This window comes from Molossus molossus, unplaced genomic scaffold (genome assembly GCF_014108415.1).
Source record: "Molossus molossus isolate mMolMol1 unplaced genomic scaffold, mMolMol1.p scaffold_m16_p_14, whole genome shotgun sequence".
NCBI lineage: Eukaryota > Metazoa > Chordata > Mammalia > Chiroptera > Molossidae > Molossus > Molossus molossus.
The window spans coordinates 32,625,041-32,642,007 of NW_023425349.1; the positions used below are offsets into that span (position 1 = coordinate 32,625,041).

Consider the following 16,967-nt stretch of genomic DNA (forward strand, 5'->3'; position numbering starts at 1 on the left):
ATGCACTAGGACTTAATAGGAATAGAATCAGCCTAGATCTTACCTAATTAGAGAACATTTCTGTATTGGAATACAGTACTGAAAACTCAACGATTTCCAGTGGACAAGTTTTCATAGTATGATCTAACAAAAATCTTACAGCTATTTAAAGTGTTAGAAATATAAATTTGTGACTCAATACATCTGCCGTGGAGCATGTCTTTATTTTTAATTAACAGTAAAGGTCCAATTTAAAGCAGAATGTGTCAGCCGATTAGCCTTAAGTTCAGCGTTCTGTCATATATGTCTGCACTGCATTCGGAAAGTTAAATGTGGGGAATGAATGTAGTTTTTTAGAACTTTTTTTAAGTTAAAAAATGTATCTACAGACTTTGATCTAATGGAATCCAAGTGAACTATTTATAAAAGCAGCTCTTTTTTTTTTTCTTTTTTGTTAAAGATATTTAAATAATCTATAGTTGCAGGGTGATATCTTAGAGATTGCTATACTATCAATATATAGAAGTAATAACCTGGTAGATAGCATTACCTATGAAAGGTCCACCCCATCTGCTATTCTTGCTGAAAGCTTTTCATGCACCAGTAAACTCAGTAAATATCAGAAGATAAAGCATAAGCCTACCACGCCACGGATTTACTCCTAATGTCTCCTCAAAGTGCAGCCTGATGCAACGATTACAAATGATTTTCTTCTAATGTCATTTTACATAACCCTTTTTTCTGCATGAGTAGTTAGTGCGGAATGAATGAATGAATGCCATTAAAACAGTTAATCATTATCTAGGACACTGGCCCTACTCCCTTCACTACTAGGAATCTCCATGACAAAGGCCAAGAGATCAAACTGCCAGAGCTGCCTCAGTGTCCTATTTCTAACAGTAATTTTTTATGCAAATGAACCTGCTGGGCATCTCCCTCTGTGACCTTGAGCTGCCCTTATCTAAACTGACTTTGATCCATGAGGACTTGCATCTTGTTGAAGCTCATTACTATACAGAATATGCAATCAATTTCACTAGTTAAAGGAAATTTTCTACTCTTGTGACCACAAAATGGACTTATTTTTATAATCATACATATGCTTAAAGACTAGACTGTGTTTTTACTTATTAATCCAATGTGTTATATAAACATATATTATAAAGCAAGTATGTTAAATACTTGATGTAAATGTATTCATGACGTGTTAACATTGAGTAAAGTACTGAGCTTAGCCTCAGTATTTCTGAACAAGTCACATTTGTACTTATACCTCTTAAATCCATATACTTTTCATGCTTGAGAACCTTATTCTTTCTAAGTTTTCCTAATCAACTTGTTCTTTCAATAAACTAACAAGCCTCTCCTCAGTGTCCGTGTGTGTATGTGTGTGTGTGTATAAATCTAACCCAAGTAATCAAATAAAATTTCTCAAGAAATGTTACCCCAAATCAAAAGCTTGCCATCATACTCAAAGTCTATTAGTTGAAGAAAGGACCTTAAGATATGAATCTGACATGTGAACAGAACAAACGTTTGAATTAAGAATATAATTTCTTTCCTGTTTAAACATTATTTTTTTCTGCCTATTCTAGAGATCAGATATAGTTGTCAAGTATTTTATTTAGTTTCATAAAGAGCAGGCAGGGAAAGAAGAATGGGCCCTCCTTTTCCTTTGGTACTGTTTACAATATAAATGCCAACAGAAATGTAACTGGTGCATAGACGAGAAAAATCACATCCGGGGCCTAAAGGAATCAAAAGAAGGAATTTAAAAGTTGGGCAAAAGTTTTGTAGTGAACTGAACCAAAGCTGAGTCTGTGAGAAGACAAAAATGATGATCCCATGTAACCAAAGATACGTATGATGCTTTGTCTCCCCTTTTCAGTGTTTTTCTGGGGTAGGTTCTCCTCACACCTGGGCATCTGAACTTCAGGTCTTATTCCTACCGTGGTTTTGGTCCAAGTTAGCCATTTGCACAGCTTTCTGGCACATATTCACACTATTATTTCCCTTTAAGGAATACTGGGAGGAATTTTCTCTAAGCTAAAAGCTTTGAAATTATTTTAAAACAAAGCTTCCTTTATTAATTTTTTCTTGGTGAAAAAAAAATTCAATTGTATTCCAGTGGATACTGCTACTAATTTTTCCTATATCCTAAAAAATACCATGAAAAGCACCATATATAATGATTTAGTTACATTTTTTGTGTTAAAAACCAACAACGGTGACATGTACCCAACAGACTCTCAATCCATCGGGTAATTCCTTAATTAGGCAGATTTTTGAAACATGTATTATGTACACAACAGACCGGAACGTCTCCTTTGGAGCATTTTCTAGTCTATCGGGTGATTACATCATTAAGCCACACATGCTACGTAGAAAAAAATCCTTATGAAAATTCATGAAAAAATGTACAGCACATCATTAGCATGCAGCAGATGTGTATGCTTTTGATAGTTTCTCTGTTAAAAAAAAAACTACATGAAGTAATTAGTCCAGGTCATGAAAACACGAGAAAGGTACCAGACTCTGGTGAAAATGAAAATTGCAAAAAAATTGCATCTCTCATGGTTTCGCTAAGAGTAATTTGCTTTATTGGAAAATGGATTCTAAAACAGTGTTCATTTGAATTGCAGTGGAATAGAGTGTTGCTTTATTGATTTGATATTTCTTATATACACATAACTTCCTCTCTTTTGGATACTCATAAGTTTTACAAACCAGTGGGTTTGAAGGTTGCAAATGAACAGTGGTAAGACTATTAATTATCCAAGGCCTTGTGGTACTTACTGTATACTTATATCTTCATTTTATGTAACCAAGAGTGCAAAGTATTGCATGAATGTATCTTTTTTAGTAAGTCAAAACTATGCTAAATATGAATACAGATAAACTGTTGTGAAACGATTATATATTAACAACATTAAGCATTAGGCAACACCTAAGAGATAATAGATTTGGAAACTAAAATAAATGAAACACAAGTTTTATAAAAGGAAGTTATTAAACTTACGATTTTTCTTTTTGTAAACGAGATTTCCCTCCCCCAAAACAACAAGGAAAAGAAAACCTCAGTAAGCTGAGAACAATGAACATATGCAAGACAGTAAGGATCACAGTAATTCACTCCCTGAATGCTCCAAATCTTCATGGCTTAAAAAGCATCCCAATTTTCTCCAAAGGTAGTGGCATTTATTCACTGGGCCATAGCTAATTTTACATGGAATGCAAAAATGTTAGTTTAAGTTTAATTTACCACCCTATTTAAATATTTCCAATGTAGCTCTCAACCTGCAGAGCTATCCCTCCGTCTATTTTAATTTTAAAGTAAGTTAGCAAAGGCTTCCTTCTTAATCCCCAGGGACTACCTACATAGTGACACAAATGCACAAATTTATGACAGCAACATAAATGCTCTTCTGAAGTAATGTGCAACATTAAGTGAAAATTGTTTCCTGGAAAGATATTATAGGTATCTATATTTTATTTGCCATCTTAAACATATCTGGGTCTTTATGGCCTTATTTTAAAAATGTATTTCCTTTTTATATTTCCTGGTGCAAATGGACTGCATAAATAAGCAATGTGCTATGAGGCTTCAGACCAGCCGATAAAACCTTTCAATTTTCATGCCAGCTTCTTCTTTTGTAATTCAAATCCGCCTGGAAACTGGCAGCTCTGAAAACTGAAACAAGCACTGCCACAAATACCTTGTAATGCTATCGACCTTGTCTGCCCATGCAGTGAGAAAGGGGGATGCGTATGTGTCTGCAGCCATCCAGATAACACAACTCATTTTTGGGGGGGGGGGGTGCCTGAGGGGGGGTGGATAACAGAAGCCAGCCCCAGACTGTGCACCAAAAGCAGTCATTACCAGGCGCGCTGGAGAATAAGTCTCTTCAAAATACACAGTGCATTTAAAAACCATATATGAGGCTGAGCCACTGCTGTCATTACCAATTTTAATTTAGCTCCTTCAGTTTGCCAGCCAGATAAACTCTTTAGTGCTGTTTTTTAATCTATTTGCCACATTTTATGTTTAAGATTATAGTAATATGGACAGGAGAAGGAATCACTTTTAGGGGAAATAAAGAAATAGATCCGCTTATCGGCGCCCATCAGAAAGTTCATTAATCAGCCAGGCTTTGTGCCCTCTAAATTGAAAGGTTAAATAATCCTCTCAGGAATATTTCTCGGCCCCTCCGCCAATTGTCGGGAGAGGAGCTGCCATTCATAGCACGCGGGATCGGTGACAGGGTATCTTACCACTGTTTGGACCCCAAACAATGATGGACAAATGGCCTGGTTTACAAAGAACCTTTTAGTACATGGATGGAAAAGGACCACAAGCTTTGATGTAGGGTAGAGGATGAGGGGGGCATGGAGACAGGATATGGGGGGAAGGGACAGAAAAGAACACATATACATGTGAGTCCATGGATATTTTATCTGTTTACTGGGGGGGGGCTATAAAACACAGAATCCACATTAATATACATCTTCTGACAACATGAAGTCTTTAATATATTCAAATCTGCATACATATATTGCATACAATTGTACATAAATCATCACTGAAAAAATTGTAGAATAATAGAACCATAGCTTTAATATATTTATTATCTAATACACACGGGATTCGAATAAACCCTAAGATTTTCATTTTTACCATGACTCCACATGACTTACAACACACAGACCGCCCCCCCTCCCCACACCCCAACCCTGCTTATTCTACTGAAAAAATGCTCTTAGCCATCAGTCACAAAGGCAGGGAATTCCACAGCTGTAAGAACTGTTTAAAAGGAGGAAGTGATGCTTTCTTGCTTTTACAATATGCTTCATCTTAGCTCCTGCTTGCCTTAAAATAAAGAACAAACATAAAATAGGAATGCTCTTTGAAAGAATACAAATCTCATGCACTGAGAAAGTGCTCAATTCTGTGTTGCCTTTTTTGCTGGACTTATAGGAGAATACGGGTGGGAATCTGCTAAACAAATGACCAAGCTCTTATACCTCAACATTCTGCTGTGAAATCAGGCTGGTTTCTGGCATCAGTCATGTGAAAGCATGAAGCAGTTTTACCTTAAGTACAAAAACTGATATACTATTTGTTTCATTCCTCTTCTAACATAAATCCTCTATTCCTAGCAGAAAGTATTGTAATTGGTATTTGTGTGTGAGAATTATTCAATTTCATATTATTCTCATTATTTAAAAGGAAGCAAAGATTTATGTAATTTCGTTTGTTATAGATAACTATATTCACATGACACTGAAGTCATCACTTAAGAGTCATACGTTTATTCAATTAATATATTTTTTTCAACATGATATGGTTGTATCTTTATATGGTACATATTTGATACAGTCATTTTCATTAGGAAAAGAAGTAGCCTAAAGATTTTTTGTGATCTACTCTTAAGTGTCTTTTGATGTGTTAAGCAAATCAAATTAAGAAAATAATTTATTTGCTATATTTAATTAAAAGTTACTTAGCTACATTTCTAGAACAGAAGATAAGCATAAATAATTAGAAAATAAAAACTGAGATGAATAATTTTGTTAACAAAAGACAATGCCTGTATTTTAATTTCAATAACTGTAAGAAGGAAACCTTTTTAAAAAATATTATTTTTCTTTATTGCTTTTAGAGAGAGAGGAAGGGAGAGGGAGAGATGGAAACATCCATGAGAGAGAACATCGACTGGCCGCCTCTTGCATGCCCCACACTGGGACTGGGCCCACAACCTGGGCATGTGCCCTAACTAGGAATCGAACCGGTGACCTCTTGGTGCATGGGTTGATGCTCAAACACAGAACCACACAGGCTGGGCAAGAAGGAAACTTTTTAGAAGACAGACAGTACAGAGACCATTATGAATCTCTTTTTATTAGGCAAAGACACTGCAATGATCTGAGTTTGGGCTACTAGTCCTGAGGCCATCTCTCCAGGTGTGAGGAGTCTATGGGTTTGCTGCACTGGAGCTCACATGGTGTTGAAAATGGGCTCTGTGCTAGGTACTGTGCTAAGTACTTTATATTTGGCATCTCATTGCTTACTTACAACCCTAGAAGGCACTATCCCCATTTTTCAGATGAAGAAACTAAGTATTTAGAAAATATTTTAACTAGACTTGCACATCTAGTAAATGAAAGAGCCAGAATTTAAACTGTCTGGTTCCAAAGCTGGCATTCTTTCTCCTATATTATGATAAAAAAGAAAATTCCCTAGTAACTTCCTTAGAAATAGGTCTATCCTTCCAGTCCAATTTTATGAAATGTTTTTCTAAGGACTTCAATAAAATGAGAAGGAAATGTGGCATAACTATAAAATAAGGAAATGTGAGAGATCCAAGAAAGACAAAATTGAGATTTTATTATATAAAAAACTTAAAGTTCAAAAACAGTTCCCCTAAGTGAAAAGGCATTTAGAGCAATCCACAAGTACATTAAGGGGAAATATTCATGTAAAATGGGTACTATACACAAGGCCATATTACAAAATTATAAAGATGATCTTATAATCTATTTTACAGATTCAGTTCTACATGATTTTTCAAAAAAGGAATGAAAATAATCGGATAGCTTTATTACCAATTGATTTACACATGTGAATTCTTTTTACAAAGCATATTTCTGAACATTCCTACGGAATAATTCTTGTTTTTAAAATGATCTACCAGTGTACTATTACACCAATTAAGGTGAAAGCTATTTTAATTACAAACATATTAAAAAAATTTTTTTTTCAGTTCAATGCTCTCTAAACATGGAACATTTTCTCCATATAATATTTTTGATACATCTAAAACACCCAGACTTATTGGTCTTGGAGGACCATTGCTGAGCTCAAAATAGCTGGAAGAAAATACTTACAAATGTATAAAAACATAACTCTCATGACTTTCTGGTATGTGGGGATCAAATAAAAAATAATTTTAAGTTAAAGTCTGATGGATTTTATCAACAATTCATTAACTTTTGGTCATTTAAGTGACTTAGGTTTTAAAACCATAAACTTAATTCAACTTAAGTTTACTACTGCAGTTTATATTAAAACCGGAATATAACAGTAGTTTAGAGATTGTTCATGTCAACAAGTCAAGGAGTTCTTTCAGGAGTCTTGTCCTGCACATTACTCAAATAATTAAGCAAAACCCTTAAAGGTTATGGCTGATCATGACTGTCAGTATCTAACTGATTCCTAAATACTTAAGACCTGTTACAAATTACTGTGATCTACCACATCATTCACATGCATGACTAGTAAAAGGAAAGTATTAATACAAATGTCACTGGTCCAGTATACTTTATTTCCACTGAAATGACCAGAGAAGATTATGACTAGTTCAATCACCTGGAATATATTTATTTAAGGAACGGCATGAGTCACCTGTTCAAAGTACATATGAAAAATAATAACTTAAATATGCTAAAATTATTCTACATAATTCTATGCTCATTATGTACAGTAAACATGACAAAAAACAGACCCTGTTCCAGATTTTAAACTATAATTTATTATACAGTCAGATACTGTGCAGTATTAAACTGCATGAATTTTAAAATTCTCAGACTGTTTATTTTTTTAAATTTATTTTTCAGAGGAAGGGAGAGGGAGAAAGAGAAACATCAATGTGAGAGAGAAACAATGATTGGCTGCCTCCTGCACCCAACCTGACAGGGAATCGAACCTGAAACCTGGGCATGTGCCCGGACCAGAAATTGAACTGAAGACCTTTTGGGGCATGAGACGGCACCCCACCAAGTGAGTCACACTGGCCTGGGCTCAAATGACCTGTTTATAGTCATTTTGTCATTATAGAAATACTTTTTCAAAGTGTAGAGTTGTGAACAAAAACATGTAGTTTCCTTCAGGATCATATGAATGATGTATATGGTTTGTTTTTTTTTATCCTCACCCGAGGACATTTTTCCATTTTTTGTTCAGGTAGAGTGGGAGGGAGAGAGAGGAACAGAGAGAGAGAGAGAGAAACATCGACGTGAAAGGAACACATCGAGTGGTTGCCACCGCACAACCGGCCAGGGCCGGGGACAAACTGCAACCGAGGTATGCGCCCTTAGCGGGAACCGAACCCGGGTCTCTCAGGACCGCAGGCCGACGCTCTAACTGCTGAGCCAAACCGGCCAGGGCATGTATATGGTTTTTTAAGAAGAAAGAAAAGATTTGAAAAAGTTATGTATACTAAAATTATAAATACTTAGAAATGGAATTTAATTACCACAAAATGTAAGTATCAAGAAGAAATTGCCCCAATAATGACTAAGTATAATTGTAAAGGTGAACATACCTAAGGAACAGAGAAAAGAATAGCGAAGAGTTCAAATGTATTTTTCCGTCTTTTTATCATCCTCAGGGCCATCTGTTACCATTTGTTAACAAATACAAAAATGAAGACCACGACAAGTTTCTTTAAATTTTTACAACAGAAGTCAAACTTGAAGCCCATACAGTAAATATGTCAAGTCCTAAATGTAACAGTCTGCCTCTAGTCTCTGGGGCAGACAGAAAAGCACAGAAACATTTTTTTTTTTTTTGGTCAAATAAAGAAAGTTACTGTTTACAGTAGAGCCTCAGATTCCATTAGTTTTTTATTGAGCAACATGTACTACCTAAAAAATGAACAGAAATCACAATAATGGGTAATTAGAACATTAAAGATATTTAGAAGGTGGCAAAAACGCAGCTGCTTCTAGGACAAACATTTATAATAACTGTTTCCTATAATAACTGCATATGCTGCATACTTTTCATTGCTTAATTATCTTTAACACTTAAATCTACATTCAAATTATTGTCATAACGCACTGATATTATTTAAATGTACTAACACAAGAAAAAAACCTGCCCAGATATGCCATATTCTGATATGATTTCCCATTTAAAACAAATTAATTTCTTTATTAAAATATCAAAAATCAATTAAGTTGGGGATTTCTCTGAAGGAGAGGACACCTCAATATTTGTTTGAAAAGAAGGAAATATGAAGGTTCTCTCATGTGCTTCAATAAATAGAAATAAATTATATCTAAGTCTAAATAATTTTATTCTACTCCCATTTAAAAATAAGTTTGTATACAAATTGTTTAAATGTCTGAGGAAACACTGTGAGAGGAAAAATTACACGCATTTATAATTCACAACATTCACTTTCTTTTTCCTTTTACAGAAGCTTTAGAAAATTGCTTTTTGATGATTTGGCAAATTGTATTTATTTTTAAATGAATCTCATTTATTGAGATTGATAATTCCAGGTTGCATTTGCTTTGAAATTGCATTTTCCAATTGCTTCGAATGATAAGTTCTGGCAAGATGTGGTCCAACGTGCCAGTGGAAATAAAGATTTAAAAAAAAATCAGTTGACCTACTCTGTAAATATAGTAATTATCTTTTACACTAAATTCAAAACATGGTAAAGATTGAAGTAAAAAAATTACCAGCAAAACGATCACCCTAAATTCTTTAAGAACAGGTAAATAAATTATTTGCATAAAATTCCACTTGAAAAATCTTTAAAAATTTTAGTCACTGTCCAAATGTATTTTCTATGTGTTATCACAGATGGAATATTAGAAAATAAATTATCAATGGTTAATTGAAAAATCTTCTTATTCAGACACCAAGTAACTTTAAATATAAAGCAGTCTTATTTATTTTGTAGTACTACAGTGGAAAGATGGCCCTGAGGTACAACAAAATGGTCATGTGTCTTCTAAACCATCAGAGCACAATTACATTCACCTCAGTAGTGTCTTAGTACTAATGGTATTTTTTTTTAAATATGTTTTTATTGATTTTTAGAGAGAGAGAAAGGGGAGGGACAGAGAGATAGAAATACCCATGAGAGAGAAAGATAGATTGGCTGCCTCCTGCACGCCCCACACTGGGGATCAAGCCCAAAACCCAGGCATGTGCCCTGACCAGGAATTGAATGGGTGACCTCCTGGTGTATGGGTGGACGCTCAACCACTGAGTGATACCAGTTGGGCGTAGTAAGGGTATTTTTAATGAAAACTAATTCTCTGAAAATTTGACAGAGATGTAATATCTCATAGCAACACTTAACCAATCAAAACATTGAAATAGTGATGTCAGATATAGAGAAAAAAACTACAATTTAAACAAAAGTACTTCTGGGTCTTGAGGAAGTTGGCAAAGTGAAGTGAACTACCAAAATAAATACATTTATAAAACTGTTACTTTAGGATAATCTGTATACCAGGCCTCAAAAAATGACACAAAGAAAAAGTTGACTTAAATAATTCCAAAACAGAGTGAGGCCTAGTTCTCATTCTATTTTGGAGTCATTTAACATTTTAAAATACAGTATGTAACCAGTTCTATTTTCTTACACACACGGGAGACCTATCACTTAATATCTACCATGTAGATGGAGTTCTTGTGTTTTGCAGTTCTGTTTACATAGCCAAGGAGCTCTCAGAAAATTTAGAATTCCCAACATATATCCAATTAAGAAAGAGTTTTCTTTTTTCCATGAAAAGAAAATATCCTGACTTGAGAATGACTTTTTGAAACTCTTGAGTTTACATTTTAATTTGTTAAAAAACTCCATTTTAGCATTAGGCAACTAGAAAATTGTTACCCACTCTATCTTACATCATGATAATCGCAGGATCATAACTTTTGTACAGCTATTGTTTCACAATCAAATTACTCTTTTTTATTCCTTTCTTTTGGACAATAAAACATAGTTCTAAAGTTAAATTTAAATCTGTTGACATTTAGGGTTACCTACTCAGTGGTATAGCATAGGATGCTTTAGAGAATAACAGTCTCATTTACAGTAAAAATCTCATTTCCATACTGTGAAAACGCAGAAAACATTTCTAAATTGATGTTGCCAGGTAAGGAGAGTAAACTGAGTGGCAAAATAAGTGATATTTTTAATTATGTTCCATTAGATACACTCTGGCATTCCACTAGTTCAGGTAAGACTACTATTAATTGCTAGTAACCTCTGGTCACAAGCCTTTTCTAGGCTAGAAAGAAAAGCAAGGCAACTTTACTCCCTGTTTCCCTGACAGCAAGTATTTTACTTTTTGAAGTGTGAATTGTAGGCATTCCAAACATTATATACAAACATTTCAAATATAATTCTTCCTAAAAGGTTACATTTGCTTTTGTTTAAACTTTTAGTTAAAATAAAAGGTAGCAGGTTGTAACACATTTTAATAATGCACACAAAGAAATCCAAGGGCAAAATTAAACATAAAAGATGTATTGTCCTTTTTGGTTCTTAACACATACAGCCCCCAAATAGCAAATTCCTAGTTACTTTTTTAAGTAGATTAAAATGAAGATTAACAAAATGTCCAAAGCATGTCAAATTATAGTCTCTACTGGTTAAAAATTGTGTTGGTTGTAAAACTCTGTTGGTGGCCATTTTGGCCTAGGATTTTTAATATAAATGAGACTAGAAGTGACAGGGGGTGGGGGAAGGGACTTTCCTTCTTGAATAGTTTAAGGGGGAAATTTTTATCTAGAATGAGTTATCTTAAAGAGGAAAAAGAATATTCAAAGTCAAGCATTACCAAAATTTGAAAATATAATACATTAAAATTCAAGAACAGCGCTATATTACTGAAGCTTTTAAAAACTTTTTAAATATTTTGAAGGAGGTAAATACATAAACTACTTAGAAAAATTATTTAATTGCTAAGTAAAAACTCTTTCTTTTTCCTATTCAGGTCTCCAAAGTGATAAAGTCCTTAAATTATATGATAATTTTATAGCTATTAAAATACATTAAGAAAAATGGCACAGCCAAATAGCATATCTGTAAATACATCTATATAGATATATAGGCAGTGTTTTAGAGTTTTATTAGCATGTACCCTTTCGAACAATGGTCTTAGTTTTTATTAATGTAGTGAAATCTAGTCAAGTTGGTTAAAGAGCTATTCTATTCAGATACAAGTTGTTAAGGAGGTTTTATTTGATCTCTCATGAAATTGTTGAGAGTAGTGAACATGTCTTTTCTTTAGTATTCTTCTTTTAGAATGTGTTTTAAGAAATTTTTGATTTGGAATATTTCACAAGTCCACTTATACCAATGAACTTCACCACCTTTCTTATGTATTTGAAAAATAATACTCGATTTAACCTAGGCTTTATAAAAATTATTTTTAAAGAAAGTGACTCCTGGATAGACCTTAAATTATATTTGTTAAACTTTAGGTTGTGTAAATATCCTTCTAGTCTTCTTGATTGGAAGGCAGATAAAAGCAAATGAAAAGTTCTCAAGTGTAAATAAACATTTCCAAACTGAGTATACTAATCAATTTCTCCCTCCAAAAAGCAGAGTTCATTTTGGGTGAGAAATGGACTCTTTTTGGTTAGAAAAAGAAATTAACCAATTATTAAGTGTAGAAATGTCCAGAGTTTTAAGAAGACCGGTTTAAATCAATATACAGCAGCAATTTTAACCTAGGCTTCATTACTTGGTCATTGCTCTCTGATTGATGCCACATTTGCGTGTGAGGGCTACTATGAGTCAATAGATGGCAGTCCATCGCCTAGTAAAAGAGCTGAAGATGACTAGACTCACCACACATTCTACTTTTATTCAAGATTAAATATTGCCTAATTGCACACATTTGGATATTTCCTATATACATAATTATTTAACTGTTATTTTAGATGGATTGATATATATATGTATACATATTTAAGATTATATAAATTTTATATTTATACTTGCATAGTAAACTATTTCTAATTATTAATTTAGACTTAATAATTATGAATTCTGAAAGTTGCCACAATATTATTTTGAAAATAAATCAAGATTCTAGGTTGAGACAGATTTTTCAAAATGATTTGTTATACCTATAGATAGAATATATTGCTATTCCCTCCAACTTAATTCATTTTGCTTTACCATTTTTTTCTAATGATTCTTTTTATGTTTTTTAAAAGCTAACCTTTAAACAAACCTTCAAATATTTGTTATATTAAGCACCAATTTCTAGTCTTCTATGAGAGTTATTAAAAGAATATAGGAGCAAATAATGAAAAGAATGGCTTTAAAATAGTACTGCCGACACTTCGAGTTTTCAATTGGAATTCTCTAATTTAGGGGAAAATGGAAAAGAAATGCAATGTCAAGTCCATTAGACTATTACTAAATAAAAATGGTGATAAAAATGCTATACAAAGAGTGACTGCGATCTTGAAAGTATAATAAATATATGGTTGGATTCCAATCAAGTTTAGGTTATAAGGATTCCACCATGGTATGTTAGGGTAAAAAACACAGTTATACTGTATCCATGTAAGTTACACCTGGTAAAATATATGTGTCTTGGTTTTACAGTAAATATTTTTAGAAAACCCATTCTGGGATTGAGGGATAGTTGAGGAATTGCAGTGTTCTACTAAGAATCTTTAAATAAATTAAACAGTGATAACAGAATGTAGAAACAAACTACCTGATATTATTCTTTGCTTCTTGGCTCTATAGTAGACATACTGGTAGTGTAAGTCTACTTATTGATTTGCCTTTATTTCCAAAACAAGAGAGCAGCAAGAAGACATGTTTTATAAAAATCTTGCCCTTTCTATTTTTACTACCTATCTTTCATAAAGAAAACTTTGTAATATGTTAAACTTTAAGAAAACAGCTTTTAATTACATTGTATAACTGTATAATTACAAGAGTAATTTTTATTGTTGTCTCTTGCTCAGCACAACGTATTTAATACATTAAAAGAAATGACTAGTAGGGCTATGGTGAATTCTCAAAATTATTTAAGCTGAATATTAGAAATAAACTGACTTCACAAAACTGAGCATTAGTCAACTGATTCCATAATAAACTATGTTTTCTGCTTCTACTTAGCCTAAAATCATAATAAAAGGAAAGCAGAGAATTGAGTAACTGGAGCGGTATTAAGCAGATATTTATACATGTTAAATAAGTCAAGAGGGGCTTAAGGATATGATAGTTGAATCGGTCTGTATGAAAGATACACTAAGCTTTGTCTAGCTTTATTAAAAATATATATGTAAATATTTCAGTAAAGCCAGAAAATTGATAACGGAAGATACTGTGGACTGTATGCTTGTGGACTGTAGGTAATACAATATATTAGGCACTGGATTACTATTATTTTTTATGGCTCCTAGCATACTTTTTCCTTTTTAGTTTGAATCTAGTGTGGGAAGACTGAGAGATACCATGATATAATCATGAAATGAAGTGAGTAATAAAAAAACAATCAAGAAGAGGAAGATAAAGGATAGAGTAGTGGGCAGGGGAGAAGAGAAAAAGTATATTATTATTCCCTCAGTGCAAAAACTCTACAGATGTTTATTATCTTCCAGTAGAAGATGCTTGTCTATATTTTATGGTCAGCAGTTCAGAGAAGGGTAAATAGGCTAGGTCTTGGGGAAAATATAAAAGGTGTTTCTACTCACCGTTAGGTGATACTGCCTCCAGATTTCTGGGCAAGCCTGAAAAATAAAAATATTGATCAGCTGGGAGCATGAAACAAGGTACTTTACAGCCTGTTGGTTTTGGCATAACCCAGCATCCACCGGTGTCGGTCACAGGAAAATAAGAAGCTTAACAGAAAGGGTCTGCATTTCAGCTTCAAAAACCTGGCTAGACAGTTTAATTGAATTTTACACTGGTTTAACACACTCCCTGCCATTGTCAGAAAGCCAGTAACAAAGTTTTCTCTCTTTTTTTTCCTTTTTGGGTTAGAAGTTTTGGGCACTAGGATGTGAATTAAGAGCCATAGCTCAGTTAAATTGATAAATGAACAGCAGTGATCAAAATCAATAAGACTCACCAAGTACACCTTTTAATAGAACATTTTGAACCTTGGTAGTATGATAGAAAACAATTTAATAGCAACTGCTTTTAAGAAGACTTCACTCTGGCTATGTATTTGATGTCTGTGGCCATCTTTTTGCCTAATCACTTTCTAATTTTCACTCTTCTATGACATAGAGAAAAAGAGAATTAAAACAGAACAAAATCTCAAGAATATAAAGTCCATGTCTTTTCCTTTAAAAGTTGCGCCTTCTCCATCTTTACATTTATAAAGCTATAACGTTAAAAACCCAAGAGACCTTCAATAATTTTGTAAAAGATGGATTTACTAAAACCAGAATAGGTAACAACAAAACAAAACAAACAACAATAGCAGCAACAATAAAAACCATTTAGTAGATATTTTCTTATGGATACAAATATAAATCTTCTTTCCTTGTATCTGAATTATGGCTCTGTTAAAGAGAGACATTTTTCCTAACCAAGATCTTTATGAATAGTTGATGGGTTTAACACCTTCTCAGAAAAAGAACTGTTGATGACAAAGTATTTTTTAAATAATAACTACATTATAGTAATGGTTTTAATAAGTTAAACCACCAACTAAGTAAATGGCAATTCTTAAAGTAAATGTGAATCTATAGCTTTTGTTAAAATTGTATATGTATATACACATATGCATGCCTAAATGAGAATGACTTAAATCTTAAATCTTTTTAAAATCTTTATAATCTTTGACACATACTTTGAAACAATTCTTTATCTGGTTATTCCTGTCTCATTTATTTTTCAGGGTAGTGATAAAACTAACAAAGATCATTCATACTATACCATCATAAGTGATTTGACAAAAAAAGAGTAGATATGTCCCAACTATGCTGAATATTTTATCCATTATGCTTTTTAAGCTTTATTATCCTATGTAATTTTCTAAATAAATATGTGGAAATTAGACCATTTAGTGGTCAGCTTTCCAGTTTAAATGTCATATTCATGCAAACTTAGTCAAGTCACTTTTACACAGTGATTTATGGATGAAAAATACTGATAAAAAGCAAACTAGTTTTAAAAAATAGACAGAAGCTTCAGAAGGCAAAGAACATGTTAGGTAGCAAGTAACAGCCGCAAACCTATAGGTTACAAAAGTTCATATATATATATATGTATATATATATGTGTGTATATATACACATATATATACATACACATACATATATATATACATACACACACACACACATCTAATGTACAATATCTTTAAATATTCATTTCCTACCTTCTATCATAAGCTTTTTGCTGTGTACATATAATTTGAGTTGGATTACTGTAGAGATAAGCAAGCAGTTATTTGTACATTAGTTATGGATAGTTCTTGATTACCACAGTATCCTCAGAATAATACGGTTGAAAAATCGCAATCACTGAGTTGTCATACACTGGCAGAATGCCACTCTACCATGTGACCTTTCCTTGTGTTGCAGCAATTTAGAAATAAAAGAAAGAATTACTTGGTTTTTGAATCATCTGATTGCTCTGTACATGAAGATGATGGCTAATATAAAAAATTAGTAGTGAGAGATGTGAAATTCTTTTCTCTTATTAGACAATAGTATTGAAATTTTTAAAAATCCTACTTGACTAACTCACAAGTACTTTTATTCAACATTCCCATGCATAGTTCCATTTTACTACTTTCTGTATAATATATTTCTATGTGAGGTTAAAAAGAGCTAAATTATTTTCTCCTTCATAATAAGTGCCAATATAAAGTACATATCTTTATTTCTAAAAAATGACATATAACTGTATCAGTAATGAATTTTTTAAATGTTATTATTATTATTTTTTTTGCTGTGGCTTCTACTTCTTTTACCATTCCTCAGTTTTTGCATATCTATCTATCTATCTATCTATCTATCTATCTATCTATCTATATCTATCTATATCTTTTATCAAATAGAATGCCATAGTATTTATATGTATGTATCTACTGCTTGAAAAATTTAGACAAAATAATTTCTATAACAGGATTACTATTACAAATTAAACTTAAAAGATTATTTTAAAATATTTAAAATGAATGACTAGTCCACTGTGGAACTCACCTAAGATGAAAATGTAATAAATTCTTAAAATACAATTGTATTTATTGGTTGT

At 32.8% G+C, this 16,967-nt stretch overlaps 1 protein-coding gene across 2 annotated transcripts in view; it reads right to left on the reverse strand.

Moving 5' to 3' along the window:
• The window catches only part of ZCCHC7 (zinc finger CCHC-type containing 7), a 219,474-nt gene that overhangs the window by 15,738 nt on the left and 186,769 nt on the right, over positions 1 to 16,967 (reverse strand). For both annotated transcript variants that reach the window (XM_036260298.1, XM_036260299.1), the window contains exon 6: positions 14,450 to 14,485. In XM_036260298.1, the coding sequence (XP_036116191.1) occupies positions 14,450 to 14,485 (36 nt within the window). The remainder of the gene's footprint in view (positions 1 to 14,449; positions 14,486 to 16,967) is intronic.